The sequence below is a fragment of the Daldinia decipiens genome (assembly GCF_022478715.1).
Source record: "Daldinia decipiens strain CBS 113046 unplaced genomic scaffold F4813scaffold_4, whole genome shotgun sequence".
Lineage (NCBI taxonomy): Eukaryota > Fungi > Ascomycota > Sordariomycetes > Xylariales > Hypoxylaceae > Daldinia > Daldinia decipiens.
This window is the reverse complement of record NW_026054547.1, coordinates 1,366,427-1,384,762: the sequence shown is the minus strand read 5'-3', so window position 1 is coordinate 1,384,762 and position 18,336 is coordinate 1,366,427. Positions and strand designations below refer to the sequence as shown.

Genomic DNA, 18,336 nt, shown 5'->3' with positions numbered 1-18,336 from the left:
ACCCTTTATCTCGACCTTAGCGCAACTGCCCTTAACTCTCTGGCAACGCCGCAACCTTACCGAGCACGTTATAGGGGCTTCCGAGGTTATATGATAATATCTATCTTACTTTTAGACTTTCCAGTGGCCCCCATAGATTTGGTATTTTCCGGATGGGTTTCAGATGGCATGTTAACGGTATGTAACGATGTGGGATCTTGGTTTGAAGGTAACAATGTTGATATAAGGATCTAATACTGTATACTCAAATTAACTACTGAAGAGATCTTTTAGCTACTCATGAGGTTTCCATCTAGCATTATACATTTCAGATCGTCAGTCCGCGGCACCCAGGAGCCCCAAAGGTTCCCGGGCTCCTGCGCTCCCCAAGGGGTATCACGTGACATGGGTTATTGTTAATCCTTTTGGCCTCCTTTTCAGGCCACATGACTGAGTCTGTAATATAGTTATAATGTTTACTCTAGAATCATAATTAGAGTACCCAGAAGACGTATATATACGTACCTGAGGTGTCTTTACCGGACTTTTAGCCGTTGAGTATGATTAGGAAGGCTACGCCTTATAAGCTGCTAAGTCTCCCATGGGGAAAGTAATTCACTTCCAGGGACTCTAATGATGAAACTAGGCAAATTCTCAAATTTTCAACAGTACCTAAAGTTCCTATGCTTGTTAGGCATATACGCGAAGAGGCTAGCTGGCTCGACACCTCCTTCTATTTTCTATTTTATGTTTATTTTTGGATTAAAACAAATATCGCAGTCGCTGCTGGACTGTACGATGTCAGTTGTTATGTATTCGAACACCCTATGCAACCATGTTGAGTTGCGTGCTTCTTTTCTTAACGGCATGGACGCATGTTGTTGTTGTTTATTACCTACATGGGTCATATTTATAAGCTCTTGCTTTCCTTAGCCATGCCTTAGGTCTATGTGGCAAATTCACTTGTTTACTCTTTCACATATCATACGAAACTAAATTAGGTGTCAATGATACCAGCTACTAAGCTCGCTTCACTTCAGGGCTAGTGCTGCCCTATACCTATACTTCACAACTTTGTTTTCGGGCTACTCCTTTCGTCGAATCTTATTACCCTCCCAATACAATACATGAAGGTATAATCATATGTGTTTTATTCACCTATATACCTAGGAAAATTATCCAAATCTCGGGAGACATTAAGAGTTGTGGTAATTATTGTCCTAAGAAAATAAATTTCATTTCAAATCTTTGGAGCCAAAGCTTTGTACGATTCTCTTACACGATGGATATCTACAGCGTAATAAATTCGAAATAGCCTTCAGCTCCAACACTCTCCAACCACCTATAGGAGTTTGCTATGTAAGATCTGGGCAATACAAAAGCAAAGGACGTAACAACGCTAGTGCGTGATGGGTATATAACATATGTTTAGCTGCGGTTCTCGACGAAAACGCCGCCCTGGGCCTTCTCAACATCCGTCGCCAGAGAGGCCGATCCAGATCCACCGCCCTCGCGGTGCTCGGGGCGCTCAACGTGGGCCTTGTGCTCCTCCGTCTCTTCGTAGGCGATGAGTAGCTCGCCGTTCTTGCCGTATCGGCGGGGCTCCTTTTCAGCCACGTCTACGACCGTAAAGTAGCCCTTAGCACCGTGTACCTTGTGGAAGATAGTGTCCATTTCCTCAAGTGAGCGGTATGCCGTTTCAGGAAAGAAGAAGTAGACCGACGGTACCATGAACGCGTTGATTACTGCAAAGATGATATAGGTCTGGTATCCAATACTGTTGAAAGCTATGGGTGTAATCATAACAACGAGGAAGTTGAAAATCCAGTTAGAGGAAGTAGAGAGCGCGTTAGCGGGCGCACGAGTCCGGAGAGTTGTGATTTCAGCAGGGTATAACCAAGCTAAAAGAAAAGGAGAAGTTAGCCACATTCTAGAAAACGTTTCTGCAAGTAGAAATACACCACAGGTTCTCAACACCCCAAAATAAGGTTGGAGCGTTTTATAGGTTTCGTGAGACAACATGTGGAAAGTAAAATGGACCTACTCATTCCGAGCCAGCCAACGGCGAAAAATGTATTAAAAACAAACAGAAAGGCGATGGCAGCGCCCTGAGCTGCTTTGTTATCAGGTACAGAATTTACACCAGCTAAAATAGCCATGCTGATAGCTTGGCCGGCGGCACCGAATAGCATGAGCTTCCGGCGTCCAACCCTTTCAACAAGGAAAACAGCAGGCCATGAAGCAAGGAAGTATTCTGTGCCGTTGATCGCCGCGAGTAGTCGAGCCATGAAGTCGCTCATACCGAGTCCGCTGTAAATCACTGGTGCATAGTAACTGATGAAAACATCCCATGTTAGCTTTATAACCCTACACTTTGGGGGGGGTTTACTATTCTTTTCTTTTCCGAGTGAGTCGACTTATTAGGGTAATTGCAACTTACTACTGGGCGTTAGCTACTGTATACTTGAAAGAAGTGGGGGATGAAAGTAACAACCAGGGGCGTTTTTATACATACCGTGATTAAATTAATGCCTGAGATTTGTTGGAACATTTGGTTTACGAAAGCAAGCAAGGTGCGATGCAAGTTCCTGTCCTTGTCCATAGTAAAAAGGTCGCTAAAGCTGCCCTTAGACATTTCGAGGACAGTGTCCTTGATAGCAATAAACTCATTTTTCACTTCTTGGGAGTCGACCGTGGTGTCTCCTAATGCAGCAAGGACTTCTCGAGCTTCGTCTTCGCGGTTCTTTAGGATCAGCCATCTTGGGGACTCGGGCAAATTCCAAATGAAAGCCAAGATGAACAAGCAGAATACGATTTGGAAAGCGAGCGGGAATCTCCAAGCGACACTGCTGTCGATAAAACTGAAGCCGAGATCAATCCAGTAGCTGATCATAATACCACATGTAATCAGAGCGCCTTCTATCATAACCAGCTTGCCTCGCTTGTGGGCGCGAGAAGTCTCCGATTGCCAAGTGGGAACAGTTGATGTGTTACCTCCGTTTCCGAGTCCAGTGATTACACGGCCGATGATGAAGTGGGGGAGCGTTGTAGCACTGGTCTGTAGAATAGCACCGATGATCATGATTGAAGTACCGAGAATAATCATTCGCCTTCGGCCGAGGGGGTTGGAGATAAAAATAGTAGTGACCGCGCCGGCAAAGCACCCAAGGTTGTATGCTGCAACAGCGATACCCTGGGTTGAAGATCGCGTTGCTTTTTCTATCGAATCTATACCTGAGGCGTCTGGGTTTATAGCCGGGAAAGCCTCAAGAAATTGACGCATTGTAAGAATACCGCCCATCACACCCTGATCTAAGACATTGTTAGATTATTTAAGTACCTAGTTAGCGCTTATATGGGATGGTGATATCTACCATATCCAAAAAGTAAGAAATCACATCCTGCAATTATGCCAATGGCATAGTTGAGCCAGTTGCCTCGAAGGCCGAAATATTTCCCCATGGTGAATGTGTCTAATGTAGCTGGCCTCGAGGTGAAGTATGAGATTGGGCCAAGTCGAGGTGACTCAATAGTTTATATAGGAAGGCCCCTCAGCTTAGACACTGGTAGGATACAAGACCCAAGATCAATCGCGCGACATAGATCTGTGGGCCGATGACCTTCTATTTATATTGGTCCCACGCCGATGTCGATCAAGTTATGGGACTAAAGAAACTAATAAAGATATTCGGCTATATTCAATGCTCGTAACAATCTGCCCGAGGACCAAGCAACAACGGGTGCATATGTAAGTATAATCAACAAAGACAATTAGGAAAGTAGATTTACGGTTTGAGGCAGGTTGACAACAGATGATATATATACTCGGCGGTAGGTCAGACGGTTAAAAGATATAGACCGCTATGTACACGGTAACCTTGGAATTTTCCCTTCATGTCAACCGCCAACCCCAATCAACAACCCATGAGTGCAGAAAGCCGGGATGGAACCGGGGTCTCCAAACCAGCGATGTACCCCAAGTACGGAATTGGTAGGAAGATAAATGGAGACTCATGGCACTTAGTGGAGCTTCAACCAAGTCGGGATCTACGTGAACGGAATAGCGCTCTCGGCCTCGTGTCTTAAGTGGCGGTGCGCTAATGTGGAATGTGGAGGAATTGTGGAGGATAGGTCTGAAGTTTTGGAGGGTTTGAAAAAGGTTGCTTAGGCAATTTGGGGAAAAGTCTTTTGGGGTAGTTAGGTAGTTTCTCTACATACATAGGTACCTAGGTATGTTATAACTTATGTACCTAGTGATGGTATACATGTATGTAATATTTCTAAAGTTGTATAACTAGTACTTTTATAGTACTTTGGTTTAGTCATGTATTTGTCTGAACTAATAAGATAGCGAGGTGTTAGTCAAAGCGGAGGTCCTGATAGAAAAAATTGGGCTTGGAGGCTTGGATGATTCGATGCAAGCACGGCCGCCACGATATGCAGGTCAGATCGCAACATCTTACAATCGGTTGAAGCAAAACGCTGCAAAGGCAAAGGTAAACCATTTTTGAGGGGCAACGGCTTCAGGGGCCCGACCCCAGAAATCACATAACCCATATTAACCCCATTCCAAAAGGGACCCCCCGCAAAGAGACCCAAACATTAGGTACCTAACCTAAATAGCTGACGACTTCGGGACCTATTGGTAACATCGGTATGCGACCAACGTTTTTGGCGGCGACGCTAGAGAGATTATTCATCGATGGATTTCCTAGCCCGGTAACCCGAATCCGCTCATACTACTATGTATAAGTCTATAACCAAGGATATCAAGCAGAAAGCGGAAATTTTTGACGTAACTAAGTGCAAGATCAACTTTCGCGAAGAAAAGAGGCAACCCTTGTATGACAGCTACTTAAGTTGTGAGAGGATGACGTCGACCAGGCTGGGATGTTCCGCTCATTATCGGTCTTATATCGGTGATAATAGTTTCTTTCCGTCAACTAATACCTATCTCATTTTTACTAAAAACCTGTACAAGAATTTTCATAAGGCTGCAATCTTGAGGTTGTTTTCATTTTTGGAATGTATTCCTAACGTTATAGGATGACGAAAGAGTGAACAGTTCCGTCAATATCAACCGGGGGGTCGTGACAGGTCGGGACCCCAACATCCGGGTAGCCTAGCTTAGGTAGGAACGGGGTAACAGAATACATACATATTAGGATTAGGATATACGGGGTTGAAAATGTGACTAATGGTTGTCCGACGGCAGAACGGCTAGGTAGTTATTCGGATCCAGGATTTTTAGAAATGAATATTATAAATATCGAAGTCTTATTTGTCACTGTATTAGAAATTGGTATACATTGGCCATTGCCGCGCCGCAATGTATCTGTATTCATGGTCTCATTTCTATCTACATTATTAACGCTTTTGGATTTAGTATACCCTCGCATCGTGAGGCTGCTGAACTTATAACCCGTTCTCGGTCTTGAACTTATCCCAGCTTTCATTTAGGGTGGCAAATACCGTGGCGGCAATGAGTCTTACCTCTGTGCTTGCATCTTGAGGTAACTATATAATACCTATTAGTATCGAAGAGACGGCATATATGTATATGGTTATTTTGTAGAAATAGACAACTCACCTTATCAGGATGACACTTAGCAATGGCTTTCATGTAGTGTATCTTGACCTTGTTCGCAACTACCAACTCATGCAAGCCGACCTTCTTCCACCCGCTGTTCTCCCATAGCACCTGATCAAGACTTCCGAGAAGGGCTCGTAGATTATCTCTTTTTCCATCACGCCATGAAGCGATCTTCGCATCGACTTTCTCGCTAAGCGCAAATTTCTCATCATCAGCTGCCTCAGCTGCCTTGTTGGCCTGCCGAAGGCGCTGCACAGCTTCCGAGCCTTTCTGCGAGTTGAGGTCTGATACGACGGAGGGTTTCGGTCGAGGCTTAACTACCTGTGCCGGCTTCGGGGCTGGTTTAGGCTTAGGAGCAAGCGCTTTCTGACAGCGTTGTCGGCCAGCAATCGCGTTTGCACCGCCAACACCCGCCTCGACACATTGCTGCCAAACGTTCCCAGCATCCGTCCACTTCTCCATTTGCTCAAGAGCCTCGGCTTTTCGGCTGAGAGCTTTGCCGTATAGATCTTTCATTTCGCGTGTTTCGCCGTCAGGCAATGCGACTTTCTCGCCTTCGCCGTGAGAGGGCCCTATAATGCCGATCGCAGCATCTGCATCGCCAACAGCCTGTTTAGGACTCCCGGTTTTCAGTGCAGTGAGTGCGCGATTAGTAAGCAGAACGATGCAAATGGGATGTGACTGTGGTATGCCGGCCAGCGAATTTGTGTAACTTGTGTGCGCAGCGTCATAATCCCCCCTTTTAAAATGTGCTGTTCCTTCGAGACGGTGTCGTGTAGAAGCTTCTAAAGTTGATGAAGGGATAGCGGGAACATTTCGAGTGGGCGGGACTAGCCGTGGAGTGATGGGTTTTGAAGGGGCCCGCGTAGGCGGTTTAGTTGAAGGGGTTGATGACTGAGCAGCGCGCCGGGGTTGAGATTGAGAAGGTTGATCAGAAGGCTGGTCAAATAGTAGGGTTGGTTCGGATTCAGATGGTGGTGCGAGTTGAGGTGCTGCCTTTTTTCTCCTTGCAGGACTAACATACGCCTGTGCGCTTTGTTCCTCGATATCTTGCTTGTTTAAGCGCACACGGGGATCCCGGGAACTTGGTGGTGCTTCTTGCTGCCATTTGGGTACCCCTGGGGAATGCGTGCGCGGTCGAGTGGGTAAGGCCGGGGATTGGTCTCTCGATTCACTACGCAAACTTCGAGTAGGCCTGGACGGGTGTCTCTCTGGTCGCGCACCAGATTCTAGCATTAAAGCTTCGTCTGTGGTATTCTGAGACTCACGCTTTCCTGCATATGACTGATCTAAATGAGCTGAACGCATCCATTTTGGTTGACTAGGATCGCCGCCCTCTTGCTGGAAATCAGCAACTGCCTTTTGGACCTGCTTTTGTCCACTCTTCCAAAGGGAATTAGCCGTTTTGAAGAAACTGGAGCCTACTGCCGCGGCCCTTTTTGAGAAGTCATCCCCAGAAACAGGCGATCGATTATCTCTCCGTGAAGGAGGATCACCTGTATGGTCTCCACTCATCCACGCGGGGTTGCCATGATTTCTAGAACGGTTATCGTCCCTCCTAGTTCGTCCAGGAGCGGGTTCCGCAGGAGACTGGTTATTACGAGCTTGCCTATGTGCATCGTCCAGGAGCCACCCAACAGCTGCTTGGATACTTAAGCCTGCTCCGCTTTCCGTTAAACCTCGCCTTGCGTTCTCGGCTGTGAAACCCATATCAACCAATTCCGCAACCGCCTTGTCAAATGGGTCAGAACTAGCTCCCCTTGGAGGCATTTCGGGCTCGGAGTCCGAGTCCATGGCCTCGATAGGTCGACCTGGTTCTGGTTCTGGCTTTGGCTTTGGCTGGGTAGCTTGGGTTTTACGCCGTACCTCGTCAACGGGTTTCCCAAGATCTCCTAGGAAATCGTCATCTTCGTCGTCATTAACTAATAGTTGTTGCTGTGGTTGTTTCTTCATCTGGCTCAAGCCGAAGGGGTCATCGTCATCACCAAGCTCGCCTCCACTCAAAGCCGTAGGCTTATTCCACGCGCTAGCGCTAGTTAAGTCGAGCTGAGCGGTATTGGCTGGGGTACTTTTTCTAGATAATTGTTGCTCGGGTGGAGGAAAGTGGCTGGCATTGTCAACTTTTGTATCTCTATTGAATGCAGCAAAAAGGTCATCGTCATCGTTTTTTTCCTGTCCAATTTGACTCCCTATCCCGCTACCGACTAATGGTGATGGGATAGCCGGGGAAATGGTTCGGGACGCAGGCGTAGAGCTCTGCCCAATATTGTCCCAAAATTGACCGCCTCCATACTGAGATTGTAGTTTTCGTCTGTCCTCCTCTTCTTTTTGACGCCTTTGAGCTTCTAGTTGTTCTTGCCGCTCTCGGAGGCTTAAGTTGGCGTTGCTCTTGGCGCCTCCAAAGCTCACGAGACCACTAAAGCTATCGGCCGCTGGTTTGCCGGTTTGTGGTTTCAGGGCAGCGAAGCCGGAACCTTGGGTAGAGAGCGGCGTGGTTCGGCCGGAAGGCTGGGGGGATGGCGTCGGGCGTAGAGTGGAATAGAAAGAAGGTGGGTTCATGGGATTCATAGGGGAAGGCTTGTTGGCCTCTTTGTTCGGGTTGGTCGAAGACCAATTAAGGCCGGAGAGATCGTCCATGGTCGCGCAGAAGGAATGAAAATATGGTTATGTCAAGGACACCACATGATTAGGTTGCGATTAGGTTGCGCCTCTAACGGTCACGATGTTCACAGGAACTATCTGCATCAGCTGTCGCATTCGAATTGATCCAACGTCAATGGTTTGGTTAAAACGTGGCTGGTGCTTGGAGGTGGTGGATCACGAAGTGTGGCTGGTTATCTATTACATCTATGGATTATATTAGGTAATCAACATCGCACCTGCATTGGCACCTTTTTCTTAGGTAGGCACATGTAGATTCCCTTTCCTTACCTCACCTTACCCATTTGCACTTGCATAATATGTTAACCTAGGTAGGTAGTGTTATGATGAAATCTCGACTTCCTATAAAATCACGACTCTGCATAGTATACATTTATTGCAACTCTATAAATTACTGGTGCTATCCTAAAATCATTGGGTTGGCATTAGTATTAACCTGATAACATCGTGTTCTGTTGTTTCATATTAACTAATCTATACCTCTTAAGTACCTAGCTTAGGATTTGGTGTCGATCCCCCTTTTCCGCATTAGAAGCAAATTCAGCATGAAAGAAATACCCTTAAATTGAAGGGTTTCACGGTAAAATCGATAGCGTTAGAATATCTACGTGGTCCATGTGGCAGGTAAGGTCATGAAGGGGCACCTACCTGTATTAATGAACGATTTAACAACTGGCACTGAGATGATTATAAATATAATCACCTCTTACCTAGGTACAGATAGATACTGTTTAATAGGATTTGGAGAGAAAAGGAATATCCCTAAGATGTGATTGTAAGATTTTACGATCGTGATAAGTTGTGTTCCTAAACAGGTATTTAGGTACATTTATTTAGGTGTGTTCCATGTCGGCCGTTCCATGCTATGGAAGTTATGATACTTCCATACCCTTCTTCAGCTTTAATTGTGATGAGCTGAATAACATTGGCGAGAAGGACCAATAATAGTACGCGCCTTGTACTTGAAGAAATTCCGGCAGGTAGATCATTTCGTCATCTTTTACGTCCGTGACCTGGCAGCCTGGGGAAAGTATGATTAATACTACAGTTGACCGGATGTTTTGTGACTTTATCCGCCAAATCTTGCTTGCACCAATTACGGTTCAACTTGAATTTTGGGATTATGTTGAAGTTCTTAAATGTATTTCATAAGTACCGTCACGTAGTGTCGTATTACTGAAGACAATAAAATAAAGAATATATTCTTCGCTTGTATTGGCCATTTTAGCTTTGGCTAAGGAATTTTTAACCATGGTCCTAATCTGCATTCCCAACCGAGTAATCATTAGATCAAATATTCGCTTTGATTGGCTAACCTTATATGCTAGGGGCTGAAACTTGTTTCAGGAACCTGGATGTTCCCCTCTCTGTTCCTGCCCTGATTTGGCTTTAGATGTCTTTAGGTACAGAACAGGTACGTCGGATCGATGTCATTGGTGTACCCAATGAGCAATCGCCCAAGTAGAAAAGAAGAAAAAAAGAAAAAAAAAAAGGCATTTATCATAGTAAGTCATATTATATGTAGGTAGCTACATGTGTTCTTTGCAGTACTCTGAGGTCTTTGGGCTTATTGAAATGAATCATAGAGCACACCATATCACTCATCTTGTGCATTTGACTACTTGTATAAACGATGCAGATGTATTTATTTACTTCATAATATGATTGAGGCACAGGTCATTCCTAACGTGAAGCAAGAATCTTATTTGTATCTAGCAATGAGATTACAATCAGTAACCTTAATTATAGTATGTGGATAGACCATGAAGCTCGGATGAGCAATTAATGCGCATACTGCATTCACTATCAAGCAAGCACACGCCTCAAGGGGTTTTAATACTGTAATGAGAGATTTCCTAATAACATTACTAGCTACTCCGTACACAGAGAACAGACGCTATGGTGATTTAGGATTTAACAGACCGCCTATTATGAACTGTGGACGGCTTCGTGCAGACCCCAATAGCAATGTCTAAGCAAACACTCGGTAAAGACCTTTGGGTCTACTATTTTATTATCGAATTAGAGTTACGCCTTAGAAGAGAAAATAGGAATATCTATTTCACGAGGTGTAGTTATTTTTAGCCAAATCCATCTTGCTGTGCCGTTTTCTGCAATGTAGTTTTTTTCTATATCTATAAGTGCCCAAGTGCCCATTGATCTATAGTGTATATCAGATACGTGGGTATTGTACATCATTCGGCTGTAACCGCATTTTGGGCAGTCACTTGGGAAATTGGAGAAACGGGATCTGTACCTGCGTGGGACTGTCACCCCTTTGCTCTTGGCCCTGAATATATCCAGCCAATGAAGCGTTATTAAGAAAGAGCCCCTTGATGACATAGTGTATTATCAGTATGTAGGTACATACGCTTCGCCATCTGGCCTAGGTAATCTAGCTTCTCTGGTACTGGTAAAGCTGCTTAATCTTCTTTAGGTAGGAATGACGACCCTACAGGGTTTCCTGGAACCGAGCCTGTCGTTTTTGCCAAGACCAGCAAGAAAACCCTTTTTTGCGCAACCACGAGAACGTTACCTATCAAGTCGGCTTTCAGCAGCTTTTGGGAAATGCGCAGGACGAATATGATGCTACTGTATACGAAATAGGTGCAACCTAGGCAACATAGATGCAAATAACTGTGCGCATATGTGATTGTACAAGCCGTTGTGATCTGATATGTGTAGAAATGCTTACCTACATATGTACCTCCTAAGTAAAAGGAGGTGCACAAGGTACCTAATGGTAAGTGCGACTGGCCTCTCTATTTCCCTTTTTGGATGTATCTACGTACCCGATAGTACCTACCCCGTACTGTCTCACGATGCCCAACACCTCCTTATGCGCCAATCCCCACCTACCCTCCTGCTCCTTTACCCTTTGCCCTTTCTACGCGCCGCTATTTTCAATATCCCCCTTGCCTTCGCCGCCCTTCTTCTCGTCTTTCGCTCTGCTCCTCTTGGGACTTCACCCTCATCACCACCAAAGCATTTCGTTCATTATAACTCCCGACGGTTAACGTCAACCACGCTCTTTACCAACATTCACGGTAGTCTAGATCTCCATCTAGATTATTGACATCATCACACTCTTTTCTTGTGTTGATCGCATTCATTTCGACTCTGAAAAATCAAATCAAGCAAACATTTATTCCGTTTGGCATCGCGCGACCCTGAATTTGGAGGCGAAAAAAGGCATTTAGGTAGTCACCTTCGGAAACGGTCGTTATCTGCATCTGAATTACTCGATATCAACCCTCGGGTTCATTTCACGCCACTTGGCTTAGGTTACGCACAGGCCAATCAGACACTTACCGATTACAAGGGTTGAAGTTCTGATTGCTCTGGATAGCAAGTGTGTATTTGGCAGAAATAGCGAATTGGGGGACTCGAGGTGGAAGGAATTGGCGATAGCATCAGCAGCCTTGGGTGTGCCATTCGGGAATTCAGTATACTGCAGCAAAAGGGCGCCAGTTCTTGGGCCTCTCGCCAGTGAATTATCCGTATTGGCAACAACTAAACGTTGAGACTGAGCCGCCCCAGCAGTCACAGCTGAACTACTAAACTTACACTCGTCTGACCGTTTGCGCTTTGGTGCCTAGCGACCAACAAACCACTACATAAAGCAACGAGATTGTGAGCCGGCTACACTTTTTCTTGCAACCCGAAAAAAACCCCAAGAACAACTCTTGGTCAAATAACAACTTCACGCAGAACCTTTTAATCAAATCGACGAACCTCCTACTTTAAGTCGAATCTAACGATTGCAAAATGGCGTCCAAGGTTTTCTCTGCCTTCTTCCTCCTAAGCAGCTTTGGAGATGTGGCAGCTTTCTGGCGCATGGAGTGTCATGGCCGCACAGGTCTAGCTCGTATTGATCCAATTATGGATGCTGGCACGATATCTCCTCATATCCATACCGTCCACGGCTCTTCTGGTATGCTCCTACTATATTTACTACTGCGCCTACCTATCTGTCTTGCATGTTGGACTTGGTACATGTTTATTGACCACTCCTATAGGTTTTTCGCTCAGCGCTACTTACGATGAACTTATCCAGGGGAGCTGCAGCTCGTGTGCCGTGAAGCAAGACAAGTCGGCATATTGGACACCTGCGCTCTACTTTCAAGATAGCCAGACCAAGCAGTTTGAGATCGTTCCTCAGGTTGGAGGAATGCTTGCGTAAGTTCTAGTATTTTGTTTCATCGTTCTACCTGCTGCCACAAAGTCTGGTTATTTAGATTGTATTGTTTTATATATTTTGGGTGCATTATGTGGCGGGCTACCTACCCATTTCCTATCGACCAACCCCTTTATTGGTTACCTATTTTTCGTAATGCCGGGTGCCTAGTATTGAAGCTAATATGAAAAATAGGTACTATCTTCTGCGAGGAGATAACGTTACAGCTTTCCCGCCGGGATTCCAGATGGTCGCTGGAAGCAACTATCGACGAGACTATACTGTTGGGGATCCAAAGTCACCTGACCCCCCACAGTCTGACTGGGCTGCTCTCAAGCAAACTAGCCAGAATGACCTCGAGCAACGAGCAATCGGATACAATTGCATGAACTACAAGAAGGCACCCGAAGGTTCGCTGCTACGTCACTACTTACCTGACAAGAGTTTCCTCGACGCAAACTGCCCTGATGGTCTCCGCATCGAATTGATGTTCCCATCATGCTGGAACGGTGATATCACAGCTACGGACCACAAGAGCCATTTGGCCTACCCCAGCTTGGTTGGAAATGGTGACTGCCCCGATTCCCACCCGAAGCGATTAGTTACTCTATTCTACGAGACTATCTGGGATACCGGCAACAAACAGTTCAATGGCCGCAGTGGAGAATTTGTCGTTTCCAACGGTGACCCAACAGGTAAGCAGACAAACTCGAAGCTTGTATCATAAAATACTAATATGTTTAAAAGGATTTGGTTATCATGGCGATTTCATGACTGGCTGGGATGTTGAATTCTTGCAGGAAGCTATTGACACCTGCACGAACGAATCCGGCAACATCCGGGACTGCCAACTCTTTGTGAACAACGGGCCTCTCCAGACTGACGAGGAACAAAATTCTTGTGAATTCGATGTTCCGCCAATGCTAGCCCAGGAAGATGGTTCTGCTCGTAACCTTGCAAACCTCCCCGGTAATATCCAGATCCAGGCTGGCCCACAGTCTGCTACCCCCGGTGTCGGTAATGCCAATCCTATCATTTCCGCCGCAACTAGCTTACTTGGTGGTTTCTTTGGTGATGGCGCCTCGTCGTCTACAACGTCCTCTAGTATTCCAGCTGTTACCTCGTCCAGTGCATCCGCAGCAAGCACAAGCTCAATTGCTCCTGTCGAATCAGCTCCGGCATCTAAGAATTTCGGTGCCCTTGCAGTGCCGCCTGCCGAGACGCCCTCTTCGAGTACGCCTCCACCTCCCCCGCCAACGACTACCCCTGCCCCAGCAGTTACTTCAGACCCTGGTGTGTCATACGAAGTGGTTAGCACACAGACCATTACGCGCGGTTCCGAAGTCGAAGTTGTGATCTGGAAAGAGCCCGTTGTATATGTAACGGAGGAGTCCATGACGACCGTAACAGTTGCACCCCCGGCAGTGAAGCCACGAAGATTCTATGGTAGACATGCCTTACAGCACGCACACCATGCTCGCAGGACTTAAAAGATCAACCAAGCTGCGCGTTCTTTTATATTCGTTTCGGTGGAAATACTTGTTCGCCAATTAGGACCGGCGATGATTTTTTGCATCATGTTTCAGGGTCTGATCCGATTTCACCCAGAGACTTTTTTTTTTAAACACGTTGTGGAGGTTCCTTGTGGAAAAGCAGAACATATGCGATGAGTTAGAATGGAAGGCATTGATGCAAATACGATTGCATTAAATTTCACTACCCGATGCATACTTCATGCCTGACTGAAAAGTGATATTGCATATAGGGTTCATGTTTCGGCGTTCAGCGATCCGACTGTAGGGGGGCAGTGGGTCTAAATGGTCTGATTTGAAGCATACAAATTGGCGTATTGAAGGTACTCGTTGCATTTTCGGGATGCATCTCTTCTGGCAAGAGATCTTTTCAATGTCCCTTTGCCTTGAGTTTGATACCCATGGATGAGCCATCTCAAGACAATGAAATGAACCAGTCCACCATATGTGTTCTTGAGTAGTTCGTTCATCATGTTTTCGACATTGTGTCGCGTTTTCTATTGCAGTATTTTTGTAATTCCTGTCGCTTGAGTTTGGCTTGTGCAAGTAGCTTACCTAGATATATAGCTATTCTAGGTCTGGCAGTAGGATGAAATCAATCGCAGTCTATCTCAATCTTAAATTTGACCGTAATTAGCTGTAGAATGCATGCGTTATGACTAGTTATTATTCCGGCCCACGGCCAAATGTCTTTGTCTCATCAGCCAGGGATGAGTCGGCTTGGAATGCGACTTGCTCTCAACGGCCCACGCAACGCTCCTGGTGCTGATAGCAACGCATTCCAGCAGCAGATTTGGGACCCGAGATGACGCATTCTGAGATTATCTAGGCATTGCATGGCTCGTAAGTGTTTAGGGTTGGGTATGAGGATTTTGATTTGGCTGTTTTGTTTTATCATATGTTGACTTCGTCTTGAACCGCTTCTCCTCGCTGCCCGCTTGTGTGAATTTGTTCTCTCTGGTGACTACACTCTTCCGCGGATTCGTGAAGTATCTTCCATATCCATGTAGTGTCAATACGAAGTTTTATGCGTCTTACTAACCAAGCAGCCCATGAGTGAGCGAGGAAGGCGTTAGAAGAAGTACGAATGCGACCTAAAGGAAACCAGACATACTTTTAGGAAGTAAGTTTAGGCCTCACCTCGACCTTGGTATAAGAAATGTCTTCCTATATTAGAAGTCGAAATACCGCGTCGACTATAGCGGCACACTCGACCGGCGCCGAGATGGCTCTCTCTACAGGAGCCATAGCCGGCATCGCAGTCGGCGGGGCCGTGCTTCTCTTCGCAGCGCTGGCACCTTTGCTCATCAAACTTGCCAGGAAGCAAGATCAGCGTCGCGCGTCTACCTTCCCTGATGCTGCAGTAGAGTCCGGGGACACGACAACGAACGAAGCGGGCCCACGGCGACTACGCAAGAAGAGTTTTATCGGCGAGCAGGCGGCTGTCATGATGGATAAGGACGACGAGGTCGGGATGGAGGAGAGTAGGAGTAGACGCTCGAGTCTGAACGTCATATCTCCCGCTCGGACACGTCCGGGAAGCTTTTCTGGGGGGGACGGAAGCGCTAGGGGCAGCGTAGACACGCAGCAGGGACAAAAACCGCAGTCACAGGACAAGGAGCGCGGTTACGACATGTACCAGCACCGGCGCAAGACATCGTGGATCGACGAAGACGCGCTTCATGGTCCGACTATCACATCTCCGAAGAAGTCAAAACAGAAGCACAAGAGGAAAGTGAGCTGGTTCGACGGTGGTTTAGGCCGCTCCTTAAGTCGCCTCTCGACGAGGAGTGGTATAGGGGAAGTGAGCCCTACTCTGCCGTATACCGAGACGGGAACGGAAAAGCAGCTCGACACTCCTGCTGATAGTACCAATGAGCAGAGGATGAGCGGAACACCCCAGGATCCAAACTTCACCGGATACACAGCAACGCCACGTCAGAGCCAACATCAGCCTCAGGTATATACCAGTCCACAGAAGTCATACGGGCCCCCAAACGACCCAAGCCCCGGGTCCGCCTCTAACAGCCCTTCAAAGTCGCCGCCAGATATCATCCATAACCCACGATACCGCAACAGGGTTTCGTTCCAAGCCGCCCAACAACTAGCCGGCGGAGCGCGTCTGCCAGCTCCTATTAGTATTCCGCAGGGGCAGACGCTGAGACAGCCGGTATTAAGGCACAGCGCAACGGACACGGAACTAACGGAAATTCTGCGCATGACCGCAGAGAGACTACAAGACGGGCATAGGAGCGCGCGACGGCAGACTTTAATGGCTCCCCCATATACCCCTGCGAGGGTACTCAACAGAGGGATTTACGGTAATCAATATGGAGGATATATGGACTTCAGTTATGAGACTCGCGACCGAGGGGACGTTAGTCCCGTGAAGAGCCACAAGAGCGCCCCGGCAACACTGTCGTATGCAGAATTAGAAGGATCTACTCCAAAGCCACATCCATCTCAACGTCAGATACGGACTCCTGGACATTCGCGACAGCAATCCCATATATCTAGGATGTCGCAAGTCTCGATGTTATCGGAACCGGATAGCCTCGTTGCGCCTAAGAGGGAGTCGTGTCAAGACGTACGAACCGCTCTGTCCAGCCCGAGCCGGGCTAACAGGTCGGCAGAACCTAGTCCTAGCCCGCAAGGGAGTCAGCCGACTCGTCCATTTTCAAACGGCAGTACCTTGTCTTCCGCTTTATCAACACTATATAGCATGGAAGAAACATCTGTTCGTAGCCCGCCGGTCGACTCGAGATTGGAGGGCAGCGTAGAGAGGCGCGCCCCTGGCGAAGTTCTTTCCAATCACGAGGTGCTCTCCCCAAACAAAAACCCCGAGACAAACCCGGGGCGAAGTCCCAAGTCTCGCGTCAAGGAGGAAGAAGTACCTCCTCCATTACGAATTCGCCGAGGAACCTTAGGCATGGACACATCGCCTGCGCCTCGGTTGCCGTTGCAACAGAGCATACAAGCTAGCAGTATACCCAGGCGTAAACCATCGTTCACTCTCCCATCGTCAGACGAAAACGACGACGATCCATTCACTATGTCAACCCCGCCGCCGCAAAACGCCGCTCGTTTATCAAAGGTCTTCTCACCACTTCCAGCCGAACTACCCCGTAAACAGTCAGACGCGAAGCATCCCGCGCACAAAAGAACCATATCCCAAGAAAGCGCCTCTATCTCAACCCCAACCCCAACGCCCTCGCCCTCGCGTAGGCGAGTATTGCCCTCCCCCCGCTCCATACTCAACTCGCCCACCTTCGCGAACCGCCAACGTGCCCCCAGCCCGGTAGTCTCCGAAGCCGGGCTATCATCCGTATACGACAGCTACAACTACAGCTATAACGATTTCCAAGCCGACAACCCCGACGTCTCGCCCGAGAAGCTCGACCGGAATATATCCAACTCAGGCCGCTCCTCGCGCATCGGGTTCCGCATCCCGAACTACGGACAAGCCGAGGAGCCGCGGCAGTTCAACCACGAATCCGTAACGTGGGTTCCAGCATCGCCGGCGCCGCCGCGGCGCAGCATGCCCTCCGACGGATCCATATACTCGCAAGACGAAGACCAAGTCCCGCCACTGCGCGCGCAGACCATCAAGCGCAGCAAGACGGTGCGCATGTCAACCGCCATCACGGAGCTGCGGCGTATGAACAGCCAGATGAGCACCATGAGCGACATCAGCGTTGCCAGTTCGACGGTCGTAGGGATGCGAGGAGGTGGATTCAGTCCCGGGCGACAGAGCGGCGGTGTGAGGAATTATCTTGCGCTGGGAGGGGACCTAAAGCGTAGTAGTGGTGGTAGTAACAGATTCTCACAGTCGAGCGTGGGAAGCGGTACTATCATTCGCAACGCTAGTTCCAGTTCCAACACCAATGCGAAATACGGCAGTCCCTTACGACGGAGTGGCGCTGGGAGAAGCCGTCGGGGGACAGTGGTGGTGCAAGGGTTAGATGCTAAAAGGGGGGGTAGCATCGGAACAGACGCCGTGAAGCACGCCAGCCAGATCATGACGCATGCCACGAAGCTAAGCCGCGAAGAGGCGAAGGTCAAGCGGTCGAGCGTTGAAAGTTTGTACGACGCGAAGGGGTTCCTGAAGGGCTAGTTGTAAACGCCGCGGTTTTATACACCACGCTCTTGACGAGCGCAATATTTCCTCTGTCATGTAAACACAGTGTGCTGATATCTTTAACCTTCGTTGTATATTATATATATCCCGATATGTACCTGGGTTGGGTTAGGGGGTTCCAATATAGTAGTTATTTGAATTTCCAGAGCATCTATCCTTGACTCTTAGACACCGAGGATAACTATACATACTAGAGAAACATTAGGTACCTACCCTAGAGGATACCATAATAATTGGACTATTCAACTCTCTTAAT

The 18,336-nt window shown here is 47.5% G+C and overlaps 4 protein-coding genes across 4 annotated transcripts; 2 read left to right on the top strand and 2 right to left on the bottom strand.

Moving 5' to 3' along the window:
- Window positions 1-1,107: 1,107 nt before the first annotated feature.
- Window positions 1,108-3,833, bottom strand: F4813DRAFT_347951 (general substrate transporter). Its single transcript, XM_049242010.1, has 4 exons — window positions 3,354-3,833; window positions 2,496-3,291; window positions 2,024-2,313; window positions 1,108-1,880 (listed from the first exon to the last, which is right to left on the bottom strand). Exons 1-4 carry the CDS (start codon window positions 3,439-3,441, stop codon window positions 1,408-1,410), a joined length of 1,647 nt encoding a protein of 548 aa, XP_049103502.1. The 5' UTR covers window positions 3,442-3,833; the 3' UTR covers window positions 1,108-1,407.
- A 1,401-nt stretch (window positions 3,834-5,234) lies between these two features.
- F4813DRAFT_232287 (uncharacterized protein) lies at window positions 5,235-8,355 on the bottom strand. Its single transcript, XM_049239935.1, has 2 exons — window positions 5,570-8,355; window positions 5,235-5,496 (listed from the first exon to the last, which is right to left on the bottom strand). The coding sequence occupies exons 1-2, from the start codon at window positions 8,207-8,209 to the stop codon at window positions 5,395-5,397; spliced, it is 2,742 nt and encodes a 913-aa protein (XP_049103501.1). The 5' UTR covers window positions 8,210-8,355; the 3' UTR covers window positions 5,235-5,394.
- A 3,300-nt stretch (window positions 8,356-11,655) lies between these two features.
- On the top strand, window positions 11,656-14,008 carry F4813DRAFT_232240 (uncharacterized protein). Its single transcript, XM_049239934.1, has 4 exons — window positions 11,656-12,167; window positions 12,253-12,412; window positions 12,606-13,105; window positions 13,158-14,008. The coding sequence occupies exons 1-4, from the start codon at window positions 12,002-12,004 to the stop codon at window positions 13,898-13,900; spliced, it is 1,569 nt and encodes a 522-aa protein (XP_049103500.1). The 5' UTR covers window positions 11,656-12,001; the 3' UTR covers window positions 13,901-14,008.
- Window positions 14,009-15,101: 1,093 nt separating this feature from the next.
- Window positions 15,102-18,056, top strand: F4813DRAFT_378943 (uncharacterized protein; the record flags this gene model as incomplete). Its single annotated transcript, XM_049245390.1, has 1 exon — window positions 15,102-18,056. One exon carries the CDS (start codon window positions 15,102-15,104, stop codon window positions 18,054-18,056), a length of 2,955 nt encoding a protein of 984 aa, XP_049103499.1.
- Window positions 18,057-18,336: the final 280 nt, after the last annotated feature.